Genomic DNA, 20,298 nt, shown 5'->3' with positions numbered 1-20,298 from the left:
GTGGACTCAGCGCTGTCTACCTTCATGTGGAGAAAGAAGCTGCTGCTGCTGCGCTCTTCGACTCCCCTCTCCTCCTCATCCGTCCTCTCCGGATCGGGTCTTTCGTGCTAGGGATTCGCTTTCCTGGAGTCTCGGTCCTCCATGTACGATAACCTCTACCGTCATGGCTTCGAAGACTCGGAGGCGGTAAGTGGACTGGGTGTCAGGGGGGACGATCTGCTGCACAGAAGCCGAAACATAAAGCTCTCATGTTGTCGCTGAGTGGTTTGGACCTGGCAGAAACAGGAGGATGAGACTGAAAGGGGAACAGAGGCTGCATCTTTCTTTGGGAATGGGAGGCAGCAGGGTGTGTTTATCTGTGCCAGTTTTCCCACTTTGTGCTTTCAACCGAATGACAGCTTCTCCTCCCATCTGTGTTTTCAAGTCAACGCTGAAATTTCTAACATTTGGTAAATTTGGTTTGACTCTAGCATTCCTTTTGATCCAAAGACAGAAGCATAGCTATCGATTTTTAAAAGTACAAAAAGGCAAATGTGGGATATGGGTTACACTTATGTCTGAGAGTGGCAGGAAGAAGCTTCCAAAGGAAAGGATGAGGGAATCCCGCCGAGGCTCAGACTCCTTCTGTAATCCCACCTGCAGAGGGAGCGTGGCCCATTCTCACCCAGTACATACTGTACCTGTTCCTTAGAGACATTTTATATACAGCCACACTTCTCATTTACTTTGGACTGTATTTGATGTCATGTTTAAGCCAAAAATCAAAAGGTACCAAGATTTCTGGAGCTGCCAACCCCAACGTGTTGGTTGCAGTGATGTGGAGGTAATTATTGAAGTATGCTTAAGGTGCTGCCTTATATATTCCAGTCCAGGAGGCTAAAGGCAGGATTTGGTGCTGTTAAGTACATTTCTTGGGAAATAAAACTTTTCTTGTGCCTCTGCGAGGAGGCAGGGAAGCAACAACAGCTAACGAACAGGAAAAGAGGGGAAGAATCCAGAGTTCCTAGTGAAGAGTTCATGTTGGACTTTACGACTTACAGCCACAAACCTTAATGCATTTTAGAACCTCATCCTCATGGCTTGTTTAAGGTTGTTTTTGCTTTTCTCTGGTCACCCTCTCTGTCCTCAAATGGATTGATGCGTCTCTTACATGAGTCTCGGAAACAGGACTAATACAAAACAATACTAAACATCTAACACTCAACTAGAACTCTGGTTCTAGTTGATCTGAGAAGAAGCTTAAAGTGTAAAATTTATGTATTTATTTCGTTAGCTTTCTATGATGTTACAATGTGACTCTCTCATCAGAAACATACCTGAAGTGTTGCTTTGATTCTTTCATGCATGTTGGAGAAATCCTTGAGTTTGGTTTGTTAGTGTTTCTGGTGCCTGAAGTCTTTCTCTCACAAAGCAGCGCCTGCTTCCCAAAGCTCCTCCTCGGAGCTGCAGTCCCTTACAAATCCCTCACTCTGCTCCTTCAGACTAGCGGCAGCAGCAATTAGCAAACACCTTCTGAAACGCCACACCTGCTCAGCTTAAGCACTGCTTCTCAGTTCAGCGCTCCTAAAAAAACGGCATAATGGAGGAGCATTGTTGTGATGACATGTTGACGGCAGAGTGTCAGAAAGAACGTGAGCTTCTTGAAGAGACACAAGCCAGTTTTTGTAAGCGGTCAAATTGCAAAGTAAAATGTCTTTTATGTAGTGTTTGATATGTTCGGCATTTTCATAATAACTGAAGGTAACATAAGTACCTTATTGTGGTATAAAATGGTGCTATGTGCTGGAAATTACATGATACCGCCCCTTTAAGAAGGTGAATCTGAGAACGTCTGTCCAGTGATGGTCTCTGCGTAATTGGAGCGCACACAGAAGTAACTTTTAAAAATCTATTTATACCCTCACAGTTGTTCTATAAAGGAAGAAATTTTTTCCCTTGATGGATCTGATTTCATGTTCTGGGGGAAAAACTTTCTGAATCTTTCAGTCCAGACGATTTATCATCTACTATCCGTCTTCTTTAGATCCCACAGGACAAATAACACAAACCAGTCATGAAAAACATCAGCAGTCCAAACACATTCACACTCCCACTCACTGCTCTGTCTCTGCGCTCATTTCATTAACTGGTTCTTGTCGGGTCAGGCGTCTATTTGCAGTCGAACGCTTTTGATTCAGTCACAGCTGCAAAATACTTACCTTCTCTAGGCTGATCTATATCACTCCCATAGCGCTACTACGCTGGTTTTCTATTGAGATTATTATTATTTTTTGCCTTTCACTGCTTCCAGTTACAGGTGGGTGTCCTTTCTTTCCCTGCTTGCTCTGCAGGGCTCGGCTGATTCCTACAGCATGTTCCAAATTATTATGCAAATTGGATTAAAGTTTGGCAAAGATTATTATTTTTTTCTTTCTCAATTAAACTCATGGATGATATTGTGTCTCAGGGCTCTTTGGATCACTGAAATCAATCTCAGATCAATCCGAGACAACTAGTTTGTCTGGTGAGCTCAATTCAAGGAGAACTACTTAAGGCTGTTCCACATTATTCAGCAGGCCACAGGTTTCAAGCAACATGGGCAAGAGAAAGGATCTCTCTGCTGCCGAAAAGCGTCAGATAGTGCAATGCCTCGGGCAAGGTATGAAAACACTGGACGTGTCGCGAAGACTTAAGCGCGATCATCGCACCGTGAAGAGGTTTGTGGCCGACTCGGAGCACAGACGGGCTCGCGCAGACAAAGGCAGGATGAGGAAGGTCTCTGCCAGGCAAGTTCGCCGGATTAAGAAAGCAGCTGCCAGAATGCCCTCGCAAAGCAGCAAGCAGTTATTTGAAGCTGCTGGTGCCTCCGGAGTCCCGCGGACCTCGAGGTGTCGGATCCTCGAAAGGCTCGCGGTGGTGCGTAAGCCTGCGATTCGTCCCCTGACCAGCGCTCACAAGCAAGGGCGTAAATCCCGTCTCGTTATCGGGGCGGACCGCAAACAGGAAGGTCCCTTAAGACCAATTTTGGGGGCGTCGGCAAAGTCAGAGTGAAATGTGACGCAAAACGTGGTTCAGAAGGTTTTGAAATCACATTGAAGTTGCAGGACTAAAAATGACTAGTAATGCACATCAAATGTGTTTTTCTGAGTAACGCAACCTGTTGAGAAGTAAAGCTAAAATTCAAATGTTGCTTCAATACGAGTTTTGTTCAGTCTGACTGATCTAATCTCTTCTGCACCTTCAGAAAACTTTTAAGGTTCGAAATTAAAATGCTTAGAGAAACTGCTCTGAATAAAATTCCTCATAAACATTGATGTATTGTAATGGCTCCCAATACAAGTTATGGGCTATTTAAATTACATTAAATATCTGGGGAATATCATAACTTAAATGTAACATTTAAAGCACCAGGTTTTATATAGGAAAATATTCCGATTTTATTTTGTGGTTTTAAAGGCTCTACAATGAAGACGGTGAGAAATAAAGGCAGAACTTTTAGTTTTTTCTATCTGTTCTCGGCTCCCACGCACAGAGCCGGGTCCACTTCCTCAGCCCCTCCCTCCGGTTTCAAACTCTTCCAATTAACTAAAAGTCAAAGAGCTAATCATGAATGAGACATATGCTGCCTTTCACAAAAAAGCTTAATTTAGTAGATAAACAGTGGATTTTGAGTTTTTTTATTTTTGTTTTTGAAGGATATACTGTTATCATTGGGAGGTTTGTCCAGTAAAATTCAATTTATACTCGTAACAGGAGATGACTTTTATTACACGGGCTGGTTTGCATCGACCATTTAGGAAAATCAGGGGAAAACATCATTTGCATAATAATTTGGAACATGGTGCACACAAGCCGACCGTCTGACTCAGATGTGTCCCTGGAGGAGGAGAAGGAGGGCGGCCGGCAGGAGAGGGAGCAGCAGGCCACCGTTCAGCTCGAGAGGGCAAAGGTCAGTTTCACTGGGGATTTTTACAGACTTTTGCAGTTTCAGAAGAAGAGATGGAGAACGTGTCCCCTCTATGCCTTCAGTTTATGTAAAATTCTAATTTAAAATGTTTTGGATGAATTCAATTATTTTCAGTCCTATTTTAATTCAATAAAAAAATAAATGTGTTCCTGCCAAATCGGTTTCAGTCAAACCAAACAAGTCCAAACAATAGCGGTTATTACAAACTGATTTATTTCTGTGTTAAATGAGCTTCCTGGCTTTGGAATGAGAACAAAATTGGACGATAATTAACTTTTATTTCCTTTCACGTCACAGAGTAAAGCAGTGACATTTGCGGTGAGAACCAACGTCGGCTACTGCGGAGCGCTGGAAGAGGACGTTCCTGTCCCGGGCACCGCCGATGGAGGAGGACGACCAAGACCTCTACCAAGACTCTTACAAGCCTCACCACAATCGCGGATCCCCCAGAGGCTACAGCCAGGACTCTTCCAGGCAGAGGCTGTGAGCCGATACTTAGGCGTGTCGCGATAAACGATAAATCAATTAATCGCACGATAAATTAAAACTATCGACCTCATTTCAATTATCGGCTATATAATTTCTTCCTGCCTTTTTCTCTTACTGTGATGATCAAAGAACACCTGAGGTTATGAATGCTTGTGCTTCAGAACACCAGTTCATATCCAACCAACTCTTCAAAACTCAGCACTGTTTCAGCACACGAATTTTCACGATGGCGGAAATGCTAGTCGGCTTGTGTCTTCCTCTTGGTTTTGGAATCGGTTATGTTGTTACAACCGGAATGAGGAAATTGTGTGATCAACTATTTCATGGAAGAGAAGATGAAAAAGGTACCTCTCAGGAAAAGAACACTCCATCTGGGTACGATGTTTTTTGACGATTTTTTCTTCAACCCATCCTCGACTGTGAAGCAAGTTGAGGATGTGACCTTGCTTCACAGGTTATGATGATTTTGATTCTTTTCTTTTTGATCCTTCTTAGCTAACGACTTTTTTTATTCATTTTTTTTCTGATCTGTCCTCGACAGAGAAGCAAACCTCCCCACCTGGGGAGGTTTGCAGTAGTGATGAATTTGATCCTCTTCGTTTCGATCCTTCCCCGTCTGGGGAAGTTTGCTCGTCTGGAAACATTGTCATCGATTCTCTTTCTTTCAATCCTTCCCCTGCTGGGGAAGTTTTCCCTGAAGCATCGACTGTCAAGACAGAAGATGCAAGCTTGGTTCTACAGAAGACGACATCTGGTGACAGTATCGATGAAGAAAATACAATTTCATCACAAAATCTTTCTACAACAACGGATATCTTTCTTGAGGAAAGAGAAAATGTATTTTTTGTCCTAAAACGCAACATATGGGAGCCATTGGTGTCAATATTATTTTATTTATGTTTATTTGGCATTCCCTATCTTATTGTCTATCATGGTGGTTTTTTCTTTGGTCTTTTTCTTTTTATTTGTTGTGTCCTTTGTTTTTATGTCAAGGTCTTTGTGAATGAAGGTGTTACATTTTCTAATTATACACAAAATGTTTTTTATATTCTTAAACACTACATATGGAAGCCATTGTTTTTAATATTATTTTATTTGGGTATATTTGGCACTCCCTGACTTATTGTATACTATGATGTTTTTTCTTTTGTCTTTTTCTTTTTTCTGTCCTTTGTTATAATATGTTTCTTTGTGGATGAATTAATTACATTTTCTAAATTAACAGAAAATAAGTTTTATCACCAAAAAGCTATATTTGGGAACCACTGTTGTTAATATTACTTTGTTTGCGCTCATATAGCACTCTTTGGGCTATTTTGTACTATGGTGTTGTTTTCTTTTTTGCTACTTTTTTTTAGTTTTATCTCAAGAAAGTATCACTTACATAGTCCTAGGCATCTACATCACAAAATCAACTCCAACATTTGGAAGAAGGTGCACAAGTAGACCATTGCCTTATAACAGTCAAATCAAAAATGCAACTACATTCCTTGAGAAAGATTATAAGGTAAGGAGTAAAGGAGAGTGTAAGAGAAGAAGTAGAGAAAACAAAACAAAAAAAACCTAATAAAGTTAGAAATGTAAACTGTCTGTATACTAGATTGCCCTTCAGTAATCATCAGAGAAGATGGGCACATAGACTGCCTGATGCATTAGTTTACACTACACCACTTTTTGCCCCCAACGTCAATCTTAGAACATCCAACGTTCTAAGATTGTCGCTTGTGATGTGTGTTACAGTGGATCATCGTTGCCACTCCCATCTAAATCAGAGGTCTTCCCCAACTGGGAGCATTAACACAGCCTGTGGATTGTGACCGGTAGCCAATCAGAAAGCACGGATTCCCCTCCTTGCTTTCTGAGGGGAAACACGGAGGAGAATCCCAAACAGCTGACACGGCGCCAGCTGACATCGGAGATGATTATTGGAAACAACATGAATGTTCATTCAACATTTTGTGCAAAGAAAATATAAATAGAAACAAGGGGAGGAGTTGGAGTGAAATTTCTACCGCCGTTGATAAACCCAGTAACTTTTCAGCTGTTCTCTGTTAACGTGACCTAAATAGGTTACAATGATTTTCTTCAGTCAGGACTGATACTCGTCTGAACACAACCGCTGAGGCGTCATGATGAATCAGTCATGTGAACTGGAACTATCTCTTATGTATGTGTAGAGCCTCATGTCCCCTTTTGACCTTGGTTGTCGTTGCCAAATGGACATCTATAAGCTAATATAAATATAAAACTACTGCCTTTGCTATGACGTGAATACGAGGGTGGACCTGTAGCACAAGAACTATGTTTTAAACGAAGGGTGGAAGTGTAGCGTTTTGTTGTCTTACCCGTCTGGATAATTTTGGGTGTATTACTTCATATACAGTGCCTTTCAAGAGTATTCACATGGTGGTGGCGGTATATACCTGTGGTGATACAGGACTGGGGGAAAAAGAGAACTATTGCAGTATGCAGAAGGTGTGCTAGGTGTCTAGTGTTAAAATGGTCCTGTCAAAGTCTGCGTCTAAATCCAGCTGAGATTTTTTCCATGTAATCTCACTGAGCTTCAACAGCCAAAAATGTCAGCCTCCTGATCTTGTACATTCATCTTACACATTATAAGCTGCAATCAAAACTGAAATGTAAACACATGTATCATTCTGCTTTCCTTTCCAATGATCTGGTACTTTATGTTGGGTTTCCACACAGCATCTACTTGTAAAGCTTTAAAGAGTGAGACGGTAACATGAATGCTTTTGTAAGGCACTGTAGCTGTCGTGGAATGATGTGCATTTAGTTTGTTTTATTTTGTGTCTGAGCTTAGTAAGGCATGATTATGAAAATACAAGAGTGGATTTTTAGTTTGTGACACACTGAGGGCTTCCATGTGTAAATATTGTCAAAAATGACAGGAGGGAAACCTAAAACTCAACTTTTTGTAAATCTGATGACATTCCATTGGTTTGATTCAAGGGACTGCATATAACTCAGATCAAGATTTCTTTTTTTAAAGGTTTTATAATAATTGTAAAATGTTCACCGGGCAGAAGCTGATCCTGACCGTCTTCTTTGTTTTCAGGTGAAACTTTTTACATTATTTTAACTTCCATTAGAAATTCTTGGATAAAAATGGAAAACTAAAGAATAAAGGAAGGACTTTTCTAGACCCATTAGACTCTAATGGTGCTCGATACAGATCGCGATCTACCGGTCACAGCCGCTGGAGTTTCTGAACGTTCAATAAACGACAGACTTGGACTAATTACCTCGTTCGTTTGCAGTAAACGTCACAACAAACGTCATATAGGACACATATATTTGATTAAATTTTAACAAACAAATGGCTTCTACCACAATAATTGTGTCAAATTACATTAATTATATCCCAAGTTCAGAAGATTTGCCTTTACCTCTGCAGAGCTCTTTTCTTCCTCCTGTCAGTCTGCAGTTTCGCATAGTGACGTCATCAAACCAAATTTCAGATAATACCATAACTGACTGACACCTGCTGGCCTCAGGTTTGCAACCAGCTTCTGACTGAGAAACCAGTAACCTGCTCCCAGTGAGGAAGAAACTGCATTAGGTTTTCTATCATTTCTGATATAACTGATGTACAGTATATTTGCATAGAAAATTAGTCAATAGGGTTTAATTTATAATTTGTATGTCTTCATGCCATGAGGTAGATCTCAGACGGCTGGTGAGAGAAAAAGTAGATCTTGGTCTCAAAAAGTTTGAGCGACCCTGCATTAGAGCTTTTGCTGGCCAGTGCTAACAGTTACATGTAACTATCTTTATTATTAATTTCACTTCTGTTCGATTGCTGCTTTTTGCTAAATGTTGTGGGTTTTCTGGCATTTATTTATTTAAATGTGCACCTCCAATAAACATGGAAAAAACTGAGCATAATCTTACAGTGATACACTCTTCTACCCTGTACTATGACATGCAACAGTTATTTTAATTCAATGGGTCATAAATGAGTGTTGTTTTTATTGTTGTTATTTCCAGACAACAAAATCTTTAGCACCAACATAAAAATATGAAAACTAGTGAGAGAGATTAGAATGTATGTGCGAATTGTCATTTTACAACTGTATTGAAATAAACTGCACTGTTGTATGGATGGTAGTTTTTTTTAAATTATATTATATTATATTAATCTTATATTATATTATATCAGTATTTTATATTACTGGGAGTGATAGTGCGCATGCGCCAACTTGACAGCTCAGCGCACTTTACAACACAACAGCCAGCTGATATCAACCACTTAGCCACACTGGTTGCCACTTTTGTCTCGGTTCTCTCGTTCCTAGCCGTCATATTTCCATATCATGTCTTCTGGAAAGGAACTTCTGAAGTAATATCAGGCGATGCCAGCATGGAGGTTGTAGTTGAACGCTTTTGCAGCTGTTTTGTCGGCGTAGTTACCAGGCTGGCTAGCTAAGTCAAGTTGATAGCAATACATATCAATGCTAGCTAGCTAAGCGGCAGCCGATATTTCCAAAGCTGGCACCGAGCAAACTTCACCGTTAGCCATGGGGATACTCTTCACGAAGCTGTGGAGGCTTTTCAATCACCAAGGTAAGAGACCCCGGTGGGGAGAGGATGTGAAGCCGTGGAAGCTAATTGGCCTCTGTGGTAGTGGAAGGCCCACTGGTCCGATCCCACACAGCAACCAGGGAGCCAGCTCTGCGTGCGTGACAGTGTGGAAATGTTTCTGTCGTGACCATAAAAGTGTCCGTGTGCGGGAAAATCACCCTCATTTAGAGCCGCTGCTTTGCTTTTATTTGTTGAGTAGCAGCGTTCCCCACTAGCTCAGTGTTTATTAGCTGGTCGCTGGATTATTTATGCCCGCAGCCTTTGGAAGCGGAGGGAAGTGAAACCAAGTCTTCAGAGCTCGGATCGGTAAACAGGTCTTTAAGACAGACCCGGTAACGTGAGCCGATGGCACAGGCGCTATGAGGGCAGAAACAGAGCAGTCCACAGTGGACACCAGTAATCACCTGGTCCACAGTGGACACCAGTAATCACCTGGTCCACAGTGGACACCACCTGGTCCACAGTGGACACCAGTAATCACCTGGTCCACAGTGGACACCAGTAATCACCTGGTCCACAGTGGACACCAGTAATCACCTGGTCCACAGTGGACACCAGTAATCACCTGGTCCACAGTGGACACCAGTAATCACCTGGTGCAGATCAATGGGTGAATCACATTGACTTTACTCTGCCACTGTTCGCTCATCACCTTATCACTATGATGTTATTAACGCAGATTACTATTTATCTACTGTTTTTGACCCTCTCTGTCCTGCCATTCTCAGAACACGTTAGTTAGAAGCTAACTCTGTTGAATGCATTAGTTTATGTCAACTAAAATGCCGTTGCTTTATAATCTCTTAGCTTTTCTGTATTTTGTGCAGATCAGGGTCTATTTAAATCTTTCATTGCTGAATTTGTGTTGCCTGCAGCCCTTAAATGTTTGCTCTACAATGACTGCCCCTGCCTTAGTACCAGATATCATCGTATCTGGTTTAAAGGGACTGAAATTAATTTCGACTAAGCTTAATAAAAACATCCTGGCGAAAATGTGTCTTTACATTGTATTAACAGTGTTTATGAAGTTTGCCATGTGGTATTTGGTTAGTTCGAACAATTAAAGATTTGAGTCAGTAAAAAAACAACAGGAAGGGGAGTGTTTTTTGAAATTAAAATATCTTTTCAAGTCTGTGTGAGTACGGAAAAGGAGTTTGAAAATGTTATAGCTTCATCATTTCTACAGTTAACTTCACATCCTCCCCATGTAGCCCACATATAAAGATATCGACAGTTTCTTTGCACAAACGGTTTGCAAGCAGCTGAATTTCACACCTGCGTGACCTTTCTTACTCTTTGCTGTCTCTGTTTCAGTTGCACTTTTGCTGGCACTTTTGCAGTGAGCTGCACGCACAACCTCGTCTGAGCCAAACGCCTTTTGTTGATCAAAGTTACAGGTTTTCTGAAATAAGCTTCCCCATAGAGTTGTTTTTCAAGCCTCTGTAGCTTCATTTTTCTGAGTGACTGTAAAGGGGGCGTAAATGGGTCTTTGTATTAACCCTCTCCAGGCAGATGTTGCAGATTTGCAACAGCTAAATGCTACTTAGCTAGTCTTTGCAAGTAATTTGAGCCTGAGAGGGTTAAAACATCCAGTGCTGATTTACTTGAACTGAAATTATATTCGGCAACCTGTATTAATTACATTGGCAGCAAATGAGATGCTGTTAGCTTGACAAGTGATGCTTCGTTTCTTTTACAAAGAGATGTAAAAAGGCATGAGGATCGCATTTGAACAAGGAGGCTGAACAAATCAGATTTAGTGAAATTTAGCTCATTTTTACTGTGGCAAGTAGAGTTTGCATCTTGATATGACTGCATCAAATGGAAACTTAAGATGACAAGTGAGTCGTTTTAATTTTGTGAGTTCACGAAACAGATTTATGTCGTAGTTTTTAGACTTTTTCATACCTGAATTAGTAAAAGCAGTAGAGGTAAAACTTTTTGAATCGGTATTAGTTCGCTTAGAAAACAATATCAGGGCTAATCCCAGTGTATTACAAGCCTGGTGGCCCACCAGGCTATAATTGTCTCCCCACCAGGCTAAGTTTATTTTAAATAGGTTTTTAATATATATATACACCGCAGTGACAAACTGCTTAAGCTAGGCTTATAATTGATGCATTGAACTGTGCCAACGCTGCTCCTGCCTATTTCCAAATTATGATGCCTGCTCATACACCTTCATATTTTTGTAACTTAAGTTTTTCATTCTAGTTGAAACCCTGAATGTCATCCTGCATAAACTTTCCACTCATACAAACAGTTTAAACATGTCTTTATATTCTGCTTGTAAAGACTTAGGTCCCTGCAAAACTTCCATTGCGTCCGATAGCAAACATTTAGCTGCAGGTCCTTTAAGTTAGTGAGTCTTAGTGAATCAGGTAGTTTGTCCAGGACGTCCAACAGAAGTTCGACTGTAGTGTGTTCTTTAAAAATCTTCTAAATCATAAAAAAAGATCAGTCATACAATCTGTTGAGACAGCTGTCAAAGTAACATCTGAATGAATGAGAGAACCATTGTAGCGCCATTGAACATTGCCTAAACATTATAATTTCATTTTGACTTGCTCACAAAGGTTGTGTTCAGCAGAGTAAATCTGTCAATCTTCATGGAGCCAATTTGATTGAATCAGGGTCTCTTAAAGGTTAAAAACAAACAGACATTTTAGAAACGCACAGAAAAATGACCAAATCAAGAAAAAGGACAGATAGAACAAAAAATTATTGCAAATGCAAGAAAGCTGAAAGTGTGAATTTAACCACCTAAGTTGGTGAGCTGTGGAAACACCGTTGAGTAGATCAGCAAGGAAATGTGTAGATATTACTTGGAATGGAAATTCAATCAAATTACCTATAATCCACTGTAGTAAAATGCTCCTGAAAATGTACTTTTTTTTTTTTACAGGTTTCACTGTTGCCTTTTTAAGTTCAATTCTGTGTTGATGTACTAAAAATACCCAAATATCAAGAGAAGATCACAGAAATCTATACCACCTGCTTTTGAATGTGACTTAATCAGCCTAATAGTTCAGAGATATCACTGCACACTTTCTTCAGAAAGTGAAGAAAGTGAACATCATAGTTTAATGGGGACTTTTATCTTTTCTGGTCACGTTCCAGTTTCTCCTCAATTGACAGTCAAGAACAAAACCGACTGGTTTTTGTTCCTCTTTCTTTGTCTTGTCACAGGATCTAAATGTAGGAACTTTTTTTATCATTATTGTTATTTATGCCATAAGAGATGTTACTTAATCGACGGAGACATCTTTCCGTTTCCAATTCTTGTTTCTCTTTTTGTTTTTTAGCTAGAAACTTGTTCTTTGGACCTTTCACCATAATTGCACCTGTGTGTGTGGGTGTGTGTGTGTGTGTGTGTGTGTGTGTGTGTGTGTGTGTGTGTGTGTGTGTGTGTGTGTGTGTGTGTGTGTGTGTGTGTGTGTGTGTGTGTGAGCAGTTTTGCTCTGATTGATCTGACTTTGAAAAGAGTTTGCAGTTTTCAAAACCTCAGCCTCCCGGTGACAAAACTAGTTATTCCTAAAACCTCATGCAGGAAACGGAAGTATGCTTCCACGTCAGAAAACACAGCGTGCATTCGCTGAGTTTATGTAAGAGACACGCGGCCAATGCCAAGCCACTAAACCCACATTATGAATTCATGGTTGTTTGCACATTCTTTGATATGTTGCCTTTCTGCTTTTCAGAGCACAAAGTCATTATTGTTGGCCTGGACAATGCAGGCAAGACTACCATTCTTTACCAGTTGTAAGTAGCCCCATAAACTACAATGAAAGTCACTAAATATGCATGCTTTTTCTCAGTAAACACAAAGCTTATTTGTTGAAATGTGACAGTTTGGTATTCGTGTTCAATAACTGTTATTCTTTCGGTCATACTGCAGCTCTATGAACGAGGTGGTGCACACTTCTCCTACAATTGGAAGCAACGTGGAGGAAATTGTGGTCAACAACACCCATTTTCTGATGTGGGACATCGGAGGCCAGGAATCTCTGAGGTCGTCCTGGAATACATACTACACCAACACGGAGGTGGTTGTTGTTCCCAGCTGCTTTCATCTCACTGCTATTACATAATTTTAATATGACATTAATGTGAAGTTTTTGTTTATTACCTTTCAGATAATAAACAAAAAGATCTGGAAACTGCATTTTGTATCTCCTTAACTTTTCTAAACTCCACCTGAACTCTGTATGTGCACTGCAATTATACAAATCTTACCAAGTAATTTTCATCTAGTTTCTAGTGCAAATATCTTAGTACACTTGAAATAAGACTAACTAAAAAGTAAGTTTTCAGTATTAATATTGATAAAAAAGTAATAGTTCCAAATTTTATTATTACAAGTGAAATAATCTGCCAATAACACAAGTACTTTTAAGTAATTATGTATTTTAAATAAGCCTCTATATCTTGCTGGAAAATTACTTGTGATAACAGTTTCTGACATCAGGTGAATAATGTAAATGCATGTCAAGTCAGCTGAGAGAAAATATGTCCTGAAAGATCAATACTGCCCAGATTCCACACACCTGAATCACGTGAATGTTTCTTCCGCTGTGATCTGCAGAGCTATGCAGCAAGTAAACTTTCTAGGGATGCAATCGGCTGTGTCAAAGCGAGGAGACATGCAAGTACCGAATTTGGTTCTCAATGTGTCCTTCAGTACAACGACAACCCGCCGCTTCTTTTTGCACAAACAAAATTTAAAAGTAATCCATAAATCTAGATTTCCACTGCAAGTTGAGAAAAAGCTTTCCCGAAGAAATACTTCCACAAATTAATGGAAAACAATAATCTAAAAAAATCTGTGTATTTACATTTTCTGCATTAAGTTTCTGCGGCAGAAACTTAAATTGCTAACAATTCTTCTTTCTGTCTGACATCTTTATATCTGTGCTTTAATCTGGACTTGCAGCAGTTAAACTAGAAAACCTTACCTTTTTCTTTCTTTCTTTCTTTTTTTTTTACAAACAAAATGTATGAAAAATTTCTAAAGTAACCTGTCTGTGCTGTAGATTAGTACAGATTTAGTGTGCTCTCCAAGACAGGAACATCAAAAAAGTAGCTCTCGGTCAGACGGGAGAGTTAGACCCTAACATGTATATCCTGTTGTAAACATCATGTATTCAAATGTGGAAAACGTCATGAAGAGTGCTGGAAATTTCATTTTGAAAACACCATCTGGACTTTAAAGGCAGCTTTTTATGTAATATTGTAGAAACCATGATTACGAGGTATTATTTGGATTCTCCAACGTCCAAATTAAAATTTATCTTATGCATAAACATTAACAAGATGACACATTTTATTTTTAGACTATTTTTGAGACACCCAGATTATGTACTGTGAACTCGACTGAGCAGGACAGAACATACCCTGCGTTTACAAAATCTACAATTAAAAAAAAAATAGTTGAAATAACAGTGAGAATACTTTTTATTTGTGGAAAGGATGCGTGTGTGGGTTTCTCACACCAACTTCTAAATAACTGCGAATGTCTGTGGTTGATAAGTATAGTGAGAGTGTGACTGATTATGTGGCGTCTCTGTTCTTGACAATGTAAGCTGGTGAGTTGTGTTATTAACAGACTGTTTGTCTCTCCTTTATGTCCAGTTTGTCATTGTTGTGGTTGACAGCACAGACAGAGAGAGAATCTCTGTGACCAAAGAAGAGCTCTACAGGATGCTAGCACACGAAGTGAGTAATATTCATGTACGTTTATAAATCAGTAGGCTTAGATGTGTTTCCACTGAAGATGCTTCATGCACACACACACGTGGGTGTGTGAAATCAATGATTTCATTGTTAACGCCTTATATGATTCCATCACCTTTGTTATTGTGAGCTTATGTTACGTGATGCAGCCACCGTGGGTGGGAAAAACATTCACCGATGTATTTATTTTTTTGTTCCTAATCTTTGATTGAAGCTTTTGTAGCAGTTCCAGTTTTCTTTATAATTTGAGCCAACTCACTGTTGGTGATTCACACACAGCAGATCTGATCTGGTTGCAGAGTGAGAACCGTCTCATCAGCTCAAGTCTTTGCAGTCTGTTATTGTACTTCATAAAGCACCAAAGATGATGTTCTTCTGTGTTACTTTTATATGTTGTCATGTTTTTGTTTTTGTTTAAATTTTTTGCTGACTCTTTTTAGTTATTTTCTTACTTTAATTTCTGAATATCTTGTTTAGAAGGGCATAAAATGCTTGCCTTAGGAACATAAGTTTAGTTGTTTGAAAGCTTGAAGAAATACTTTCTTGCAACGTTTTCGGGCTTTTACTGCCTACAACTGAGGTACAGTTGAAAGTATCGGTGTCGGCCCGATAACGAAAACTGGACCAATTATTTATTTCCATCTTGTTCCCGATTGAATAATGTAATGTAGGGAGTGAAGGCACTTTTACAGTGTTCACAAAGTATAGGGAAATGCATATGGCATTGGTAAATATCAATTATCGGCCATAATAGCTGTATTAATATCTGACATCAGTCCAAATTTTCATCTTGTGGAGTTTGAGCTCCTGTGTTCAAATTGAAATGTTTAAGTCTTTAATTTATGTTTTATGTATGTGCATGCACCTTGTGATTAGTTTTAATTTAGCTTTATTTGTGCTTATAAATACAAATTTGGTTAAAAAGCTTCTTACACGTCTTGTGTTTGGTATTGGAACTAAATAGCGAAACACAAAGTAAGGAAGTTACTTTGTGGTTTCAACATCTGAAAGTTGTTTAATTTGTGCTTTGCTAGAAAGACAACATAAGAACACGATTCCTTTCTACTAGTTTTGAATTATTGAGGCATGTTTGTTCTTTAGCTTTTGGGTGATTTAAAGAAAAAAAGAGTGAGACATCATTCCTTTACTTTCACAGGATCTACGAAAAGCAGGTCTGTTGATATTTGCGAACAAGCAAGACGTGAAAGGCTGCATGACTGTGGCTGAAATCTCCCAGAGCCTCCAACTTACCTCCGTCAAAGACCACCAGTGGCACATCCAGGCCTGTTGCGCCCTCACAGGGGAGGGGTGAGAACAACATCATCTGCACTCTGTAAAAATATCTGTTGCTGTGCTTCCAAGGTTATCCTAACACTTGTTTGTCTCCAGGTTGTGTCAAGGTCTTGAGTGGATGATGTCGCGGCTCCGTGTGAGATGATGACGACCCTGGTGAATTTGTTGACTAGTGTGCCCGTTCTATTATTTTTATTTTTTTCTGCCTCCAGACTAAAGGATGCGGCGAGGTCGGTCGGTGGGACGGCCTTCTCCTCAAACTCATTTGCTTTGAAGCTGACATGGACAGACAGCTGGCGGGATCTTGTACTTTTTCCTGTAATAATTTATTTGCCTAAAGACATTCAACTCGGATCAAGGAAAGAAACTTTTTTTTTTTTTTTTTCCAGAGGGACACAGAGAAACAGAATATTTAAGGTGAAATTTCTGCACGGTTTTTCTTCTCAGAAACAAACAAAAAAGTCAACAAAGTGTTTGACTTGCAGCTGTTCGTGGACTTCTTCTTCTTTTTCGGCTGTGTGTGAGTCTAGCCCACAGTGGCCTTGCAGTATTTCCAAACTGGCTGTGGTGGTTTTCATTGCCCCCCCTGTGTGTTACAGTCCAGTATTCTCCTTTAACTTGGTGCCTGCAGCAAACTGTTCAAGTGATGATGGTCAACGGTGACTGAAATATGCTTGATTGAGGGTAAAACTATATGCCCTCTTACCTTCAGTCCCTATAAAAATTCACTAAAATAAAGTGTTTTTATCTCTTTGGGTGAACTTTTTTTTGTTTTTGTTTTTTTTAGGCCAAACTGTTTCTTAAGACTTAAGATTTTTTCACATCTAATCTTGCTGTATTAATTGCGGGTTTATGCTTTTCTTTTAAAGTCCTTTAAGGGGCAGACTGTGTCGCCTGAGCTCATGTTTCCTGACTCTTTTTAGGGAGTGATGAGGAACCAGAGAAGTAGAGTGGAGTGAGCCGTGCATGAGGAGGAGAAGGAGAGATCAGGTCAGAATGAGAACACACAACAAGGGATGAAGAGATTAGCATTAGCTTTGAAATGCACTAATAAACTACCGGACATGAAAAACGTATCGATTGGACAGTACCTCTGGTCAAGACATCGAAGAAATTCAACTTTTATTTCATTAAAATCTCATTAAGATTTAAAAAAAAATTTCAACCTGTGATTTGTTTCCTTTTTTTTAACCATATAATTGGTAACATATTGTTGCACAATTATTAGACTTATTTTTAGGCTAAATCTGACTGTATAAACTTCTACTACTAATTGGATGTGAGGTGTGTTTGTGTGGATCACTATCCTAAATTGAGGTGTGAAAAATTATCAGACAATTTGTCAGCTGTAGGTTTAAAGACGAGGGAAAAATGTGAAACCGCTTAGCATTTGCCAAAATATTAGTGTATTAGCATAAGGTTTGGTTACAAATAGTCACCAGTGTTGAGAAAAATCAAATGAGAACATAATGTCATATATCAGAACTTCAACCTGCCTGGACTGAACAGAAGTACAAGATATTCAGCACTTGGAGACATAGCCAGGGTAAGGATGACTGAAAACACCAAGATTAGTTTCAAGAAAGCCTGAAAATTGATGTTTTAATCATCAATTTAAAAGCAACAGAATCAAGTTGCTCATCTCTTGGTTCTGTCAAGAGAGAGGATGGGTTGGACCTGTAGCTCAAGCTGAAGCAGGTAAAAAAAAGCACAACCTTCCTAATAACTGTGCACACCGTCTAATGCACATGTGTCAAACTCAAGGAACAAGGGCCAAATCTGGCCCGCCGTAGCTTTTCATGTGGCCATCCAGACAGTACAGCGATAAGTTCCTCTGGTTTTTCACAGATCCTCAAAATTTGCACAAAATCAACAAATCCCCACCTTTTTTCTGATTTTACTGCAAATATTTCACAAAATTGGTTAAAAACAGACTTGAAGTGACTGCTGCCTCAGCCTTACTTGATGTCAAGTTGTAAAAAGTCACATGTAACATTATGCATTAGCTCAAATATATAAATTCCTAAATTAGCATTAGATCGTCCGAAGCCCCCTCCCCCACCAAAAACCAATCACAAACTCTTGGAGGAACAGCTATTCATTTATATTTTAACAGTTTAATGGCTACCGTGCGTTGTGAACGGAAAGCTAAGGTTAAAATGAAGTTTGAGACTCACCTGGATGAGTTTGTTACGAGCCAAACTCGTAACAAACACATCCAGGTGAGTTTGGCTTGTAAGAAAGAGTAATGTCCACTGGTAAGTGCGATGGTAGATCTGATACTGAGGATCTGTTTCTCTTCCAAAGGTCCTGGAATGATGTTGAACTGCTAACTTCATGACTTCTTTCAGCATCATGATGATCCGAAACACTTAGCAAAATGAACATAGAAATAGTTCAAAAGTCACCAAGTCAACATCTTTCCTGGTCATCTCAAGCCTCAGATGTGATTCTAAGAAAAAGCCTGTTAGATGATTTAAAAAGAAGATAGAATAAGAGAAGCTGTTGTTTTTAACAATAAACAGTTTTTGTTATTCAAAACAGTCATTCCAGCGTTACAAAGTTGCAAACCAACCAGAGGATTTAATTTAAGACACCTTACCTCATGTTGATGGGCTGAGATTGGCTGCTGGCAGCATCTCTGTTGTTGCTGCAGCTGTTGTGTCCTGGTATCACTGGTCATCAGTCATTTTTTCCAGTGACTAAGCATCATGCATCTCCCTCCTGGGCGGCTGTTTGTTTTATTGCAACTGTCACTGACCGACTCCGATGCTCTTTAGCGTTTAAAATCTGTGTACAGTTTATGCCACCAGAAAAAAACATGTATTTTTTTTGTAAGAAAAAAACAACAGCTTAAAAAATGTTGCTAAAATAAGAATGATCAAGCAAATAGATTTTAATGACACCAAGCTTCGACTAAAGGAAAACTGTGCAAGTTGCATGTTTAGTTTTCTTTTTGAAACTTCCCAGCTTTCTTTCTAAGTTAATGAGAATTTGGTTAAAACGTGAGGAACCAATAATTGAACCTCATAAGTTAAATTAAAACAATTTGCTGAATCTACAGTCTAAAATAATTGCCCAGCGTTTCAGCGGAGCAGTGAGTGACTGTCTAGAGAATTACACTAATAATGGTGAAAACGAATACAGAAAAATAAAGTTTGAAACAATCAACAATCAGCATTTGATAATGAATTTTGTTGGGAGTAAACCCTGGTAGTCATATATTTTTGTTTTCAGTTTGTTCTTCCATGTCTTATTTTGCTCTGGATCACATCGTAGTAAAAAAACTGGACACGTCAGAAAATATTTGCTCAAGAAATCATAAATTCTTATTTGGCTAACTCAGCCTTTAGAAAACTCTTATTTTTAAAAATGAGATCAGAACTTCTGGGTTATTTTTATTTATTTATTTTTTGTATTAAAGCCGCAGGCCTGTGGAGATGCTTGACTCTTTTCAAAACTGAGAGAAAAAAAAACTTACAGCTGCTACTGTCAAGAGTGAGTATATAGACATGCCAGGAATAAGAAGCACATTATTTTTAAATACAATTTTGGTTAAAAAAAAGAAAAGAAAAAGAAAAAGAAACTTTCTTTCTATGATTCTTTATCATAGAATCATGTCGATTCTATGATAAAGACCAGACAATTTCTACTTTAAATCTAGTTTCTTACATTATTTAAATCCCAAAACAATAGGAGTCATTACTATTTACCCTCTATTGAGTCAATTTGCCTTCAGTTCTACTGAATAAATTCATCCAGATCTGCTAAGTCTATATGGCTCTTACATAGACTATATACATATATATATATATATATATATTTTTTTTTTTTTTTTTCCGCCCGACATAAAAAATAAAATAATACCTGTGCTCGAAAAATTCTTTGTTTTTTAGGTTGAACAGAGAAAACATTTGTTTTGCTCATCAGGTTCCTTAATGAGGAAAAAATAAACATTTTATTATACCAGGGAAAATTGATGGAAATTCTTACATTTTATATTCAACTGAAATGAAAATAAAAAAACACATTGATTTGTGATCTAATAAAAAAAAATGTGAGCAACATATTTTCTTTCACAGCTGTTTTGTCAGTTCTGTACAGATATTTAATTAGAACCAGGGTCTCAAACGCTGCATAGTAGTTTGACTCTTTTCATCATGTACGATAAAAGCAAAAGTAAATGTCCAATTATGACGCATGCTCTACAAACGGCAACCTCCACAGTTATTAAA

The 20,298-nt window shown here is 38.9% G+C and overlaps 1 protein-coding gene and 1 long non-coding RNA gene across 2 annotated transcripts; both read left to right on the top strand.

The window, feature by feature from the left end:
• Nucleotides 1–8,558, top strand: LOC129361487 (uncharacterized). Its single transcript, XR_008606149.1, has 3 exons — nucleotides 1–186; nucleotides 2,331–3,928; nucleotides 4,244–8,558. It is a non-coding gene; the product is annotated as an uncharacterized LOC129361487 (long non-coding RNA).
• A 109-nt stretch (nucleotides 8,559–8,667) lies between these two features.
• arl5a (ADP-ribosylation factor-like 5A) lies at nucleotides 8,668–16,816 on the top strand. The gene is made up of 6 exons (XM_055032362.1): nucleotides 8,668–9,019; nucleotides 12,739–12,799; nucleotides 12,936–13,083; nucleotides 14,669–14,752; nucleotides 15,927–16,078; nucleotides 16,160–16,816. Exons 1-6 carry the CDS (start codon nucleotides 8,974–8,976, stop codon nucleotides 16,206–16,208), a joined length of 540 nt encoding a protein of 179 aa, XP_054888337.1. The 5' UTR covers nucleotides 8,668–8,973; the 3' UTR covers nucleotides 16,209–16,816.
• The last annotated feature ends 3,482 nt before the right edge of the window (nucleotides 16,817–20,298 follow it).

Source organism: Poeciliopsis prolifica, unplaced genomic scaffold (genome assembly GCF_027474105.1).
Source record: "Poeciliopsis prolifica strain line A6 unplaced genomic scaffold, Auburn_PproV2 SCAFFOLD007, whole genome shotgun sequence".
NCBI classification, from domain to species: domain Eukaryota; kingdom Metazoa; phylum Chordata; class Actinopteri; order Cyprinodontiformes; family Poeciliidae; genus Poeciliopsis; species Poeciliopsis prolifica.
This window is presented reverse-complemented; position numbering and strand designations above follow the sequence as displayed.

What these genes read in the sequence shown, in the direction of transcription:
- arl5a (XM_055032362.1), top strand. Translation starts at nt 8,974, where the DNA reads ATGGGGATACTCTTCACGAAGCTGTGGAGGCTTTTCAATCACCAAG. An exon ending in GAGGCTTTTCAATCACCAAG is followed by an intron (nt 9,020 to 12,738) that starts GTAAGAGACCCC and finishes TCTGCTTTTCAG; the next exon opens with AGCACAAAGTCATTATTGTT. An exon ending in TGCGCCCTCACAGGGGAGGG is followed by an intron (nt 16,079 to 16,159) that starts GTGAGAACAACA and finishes GTTTGTCTCCAG; the next exon opens with GTTGTGTCAAGGTCTTGAGT.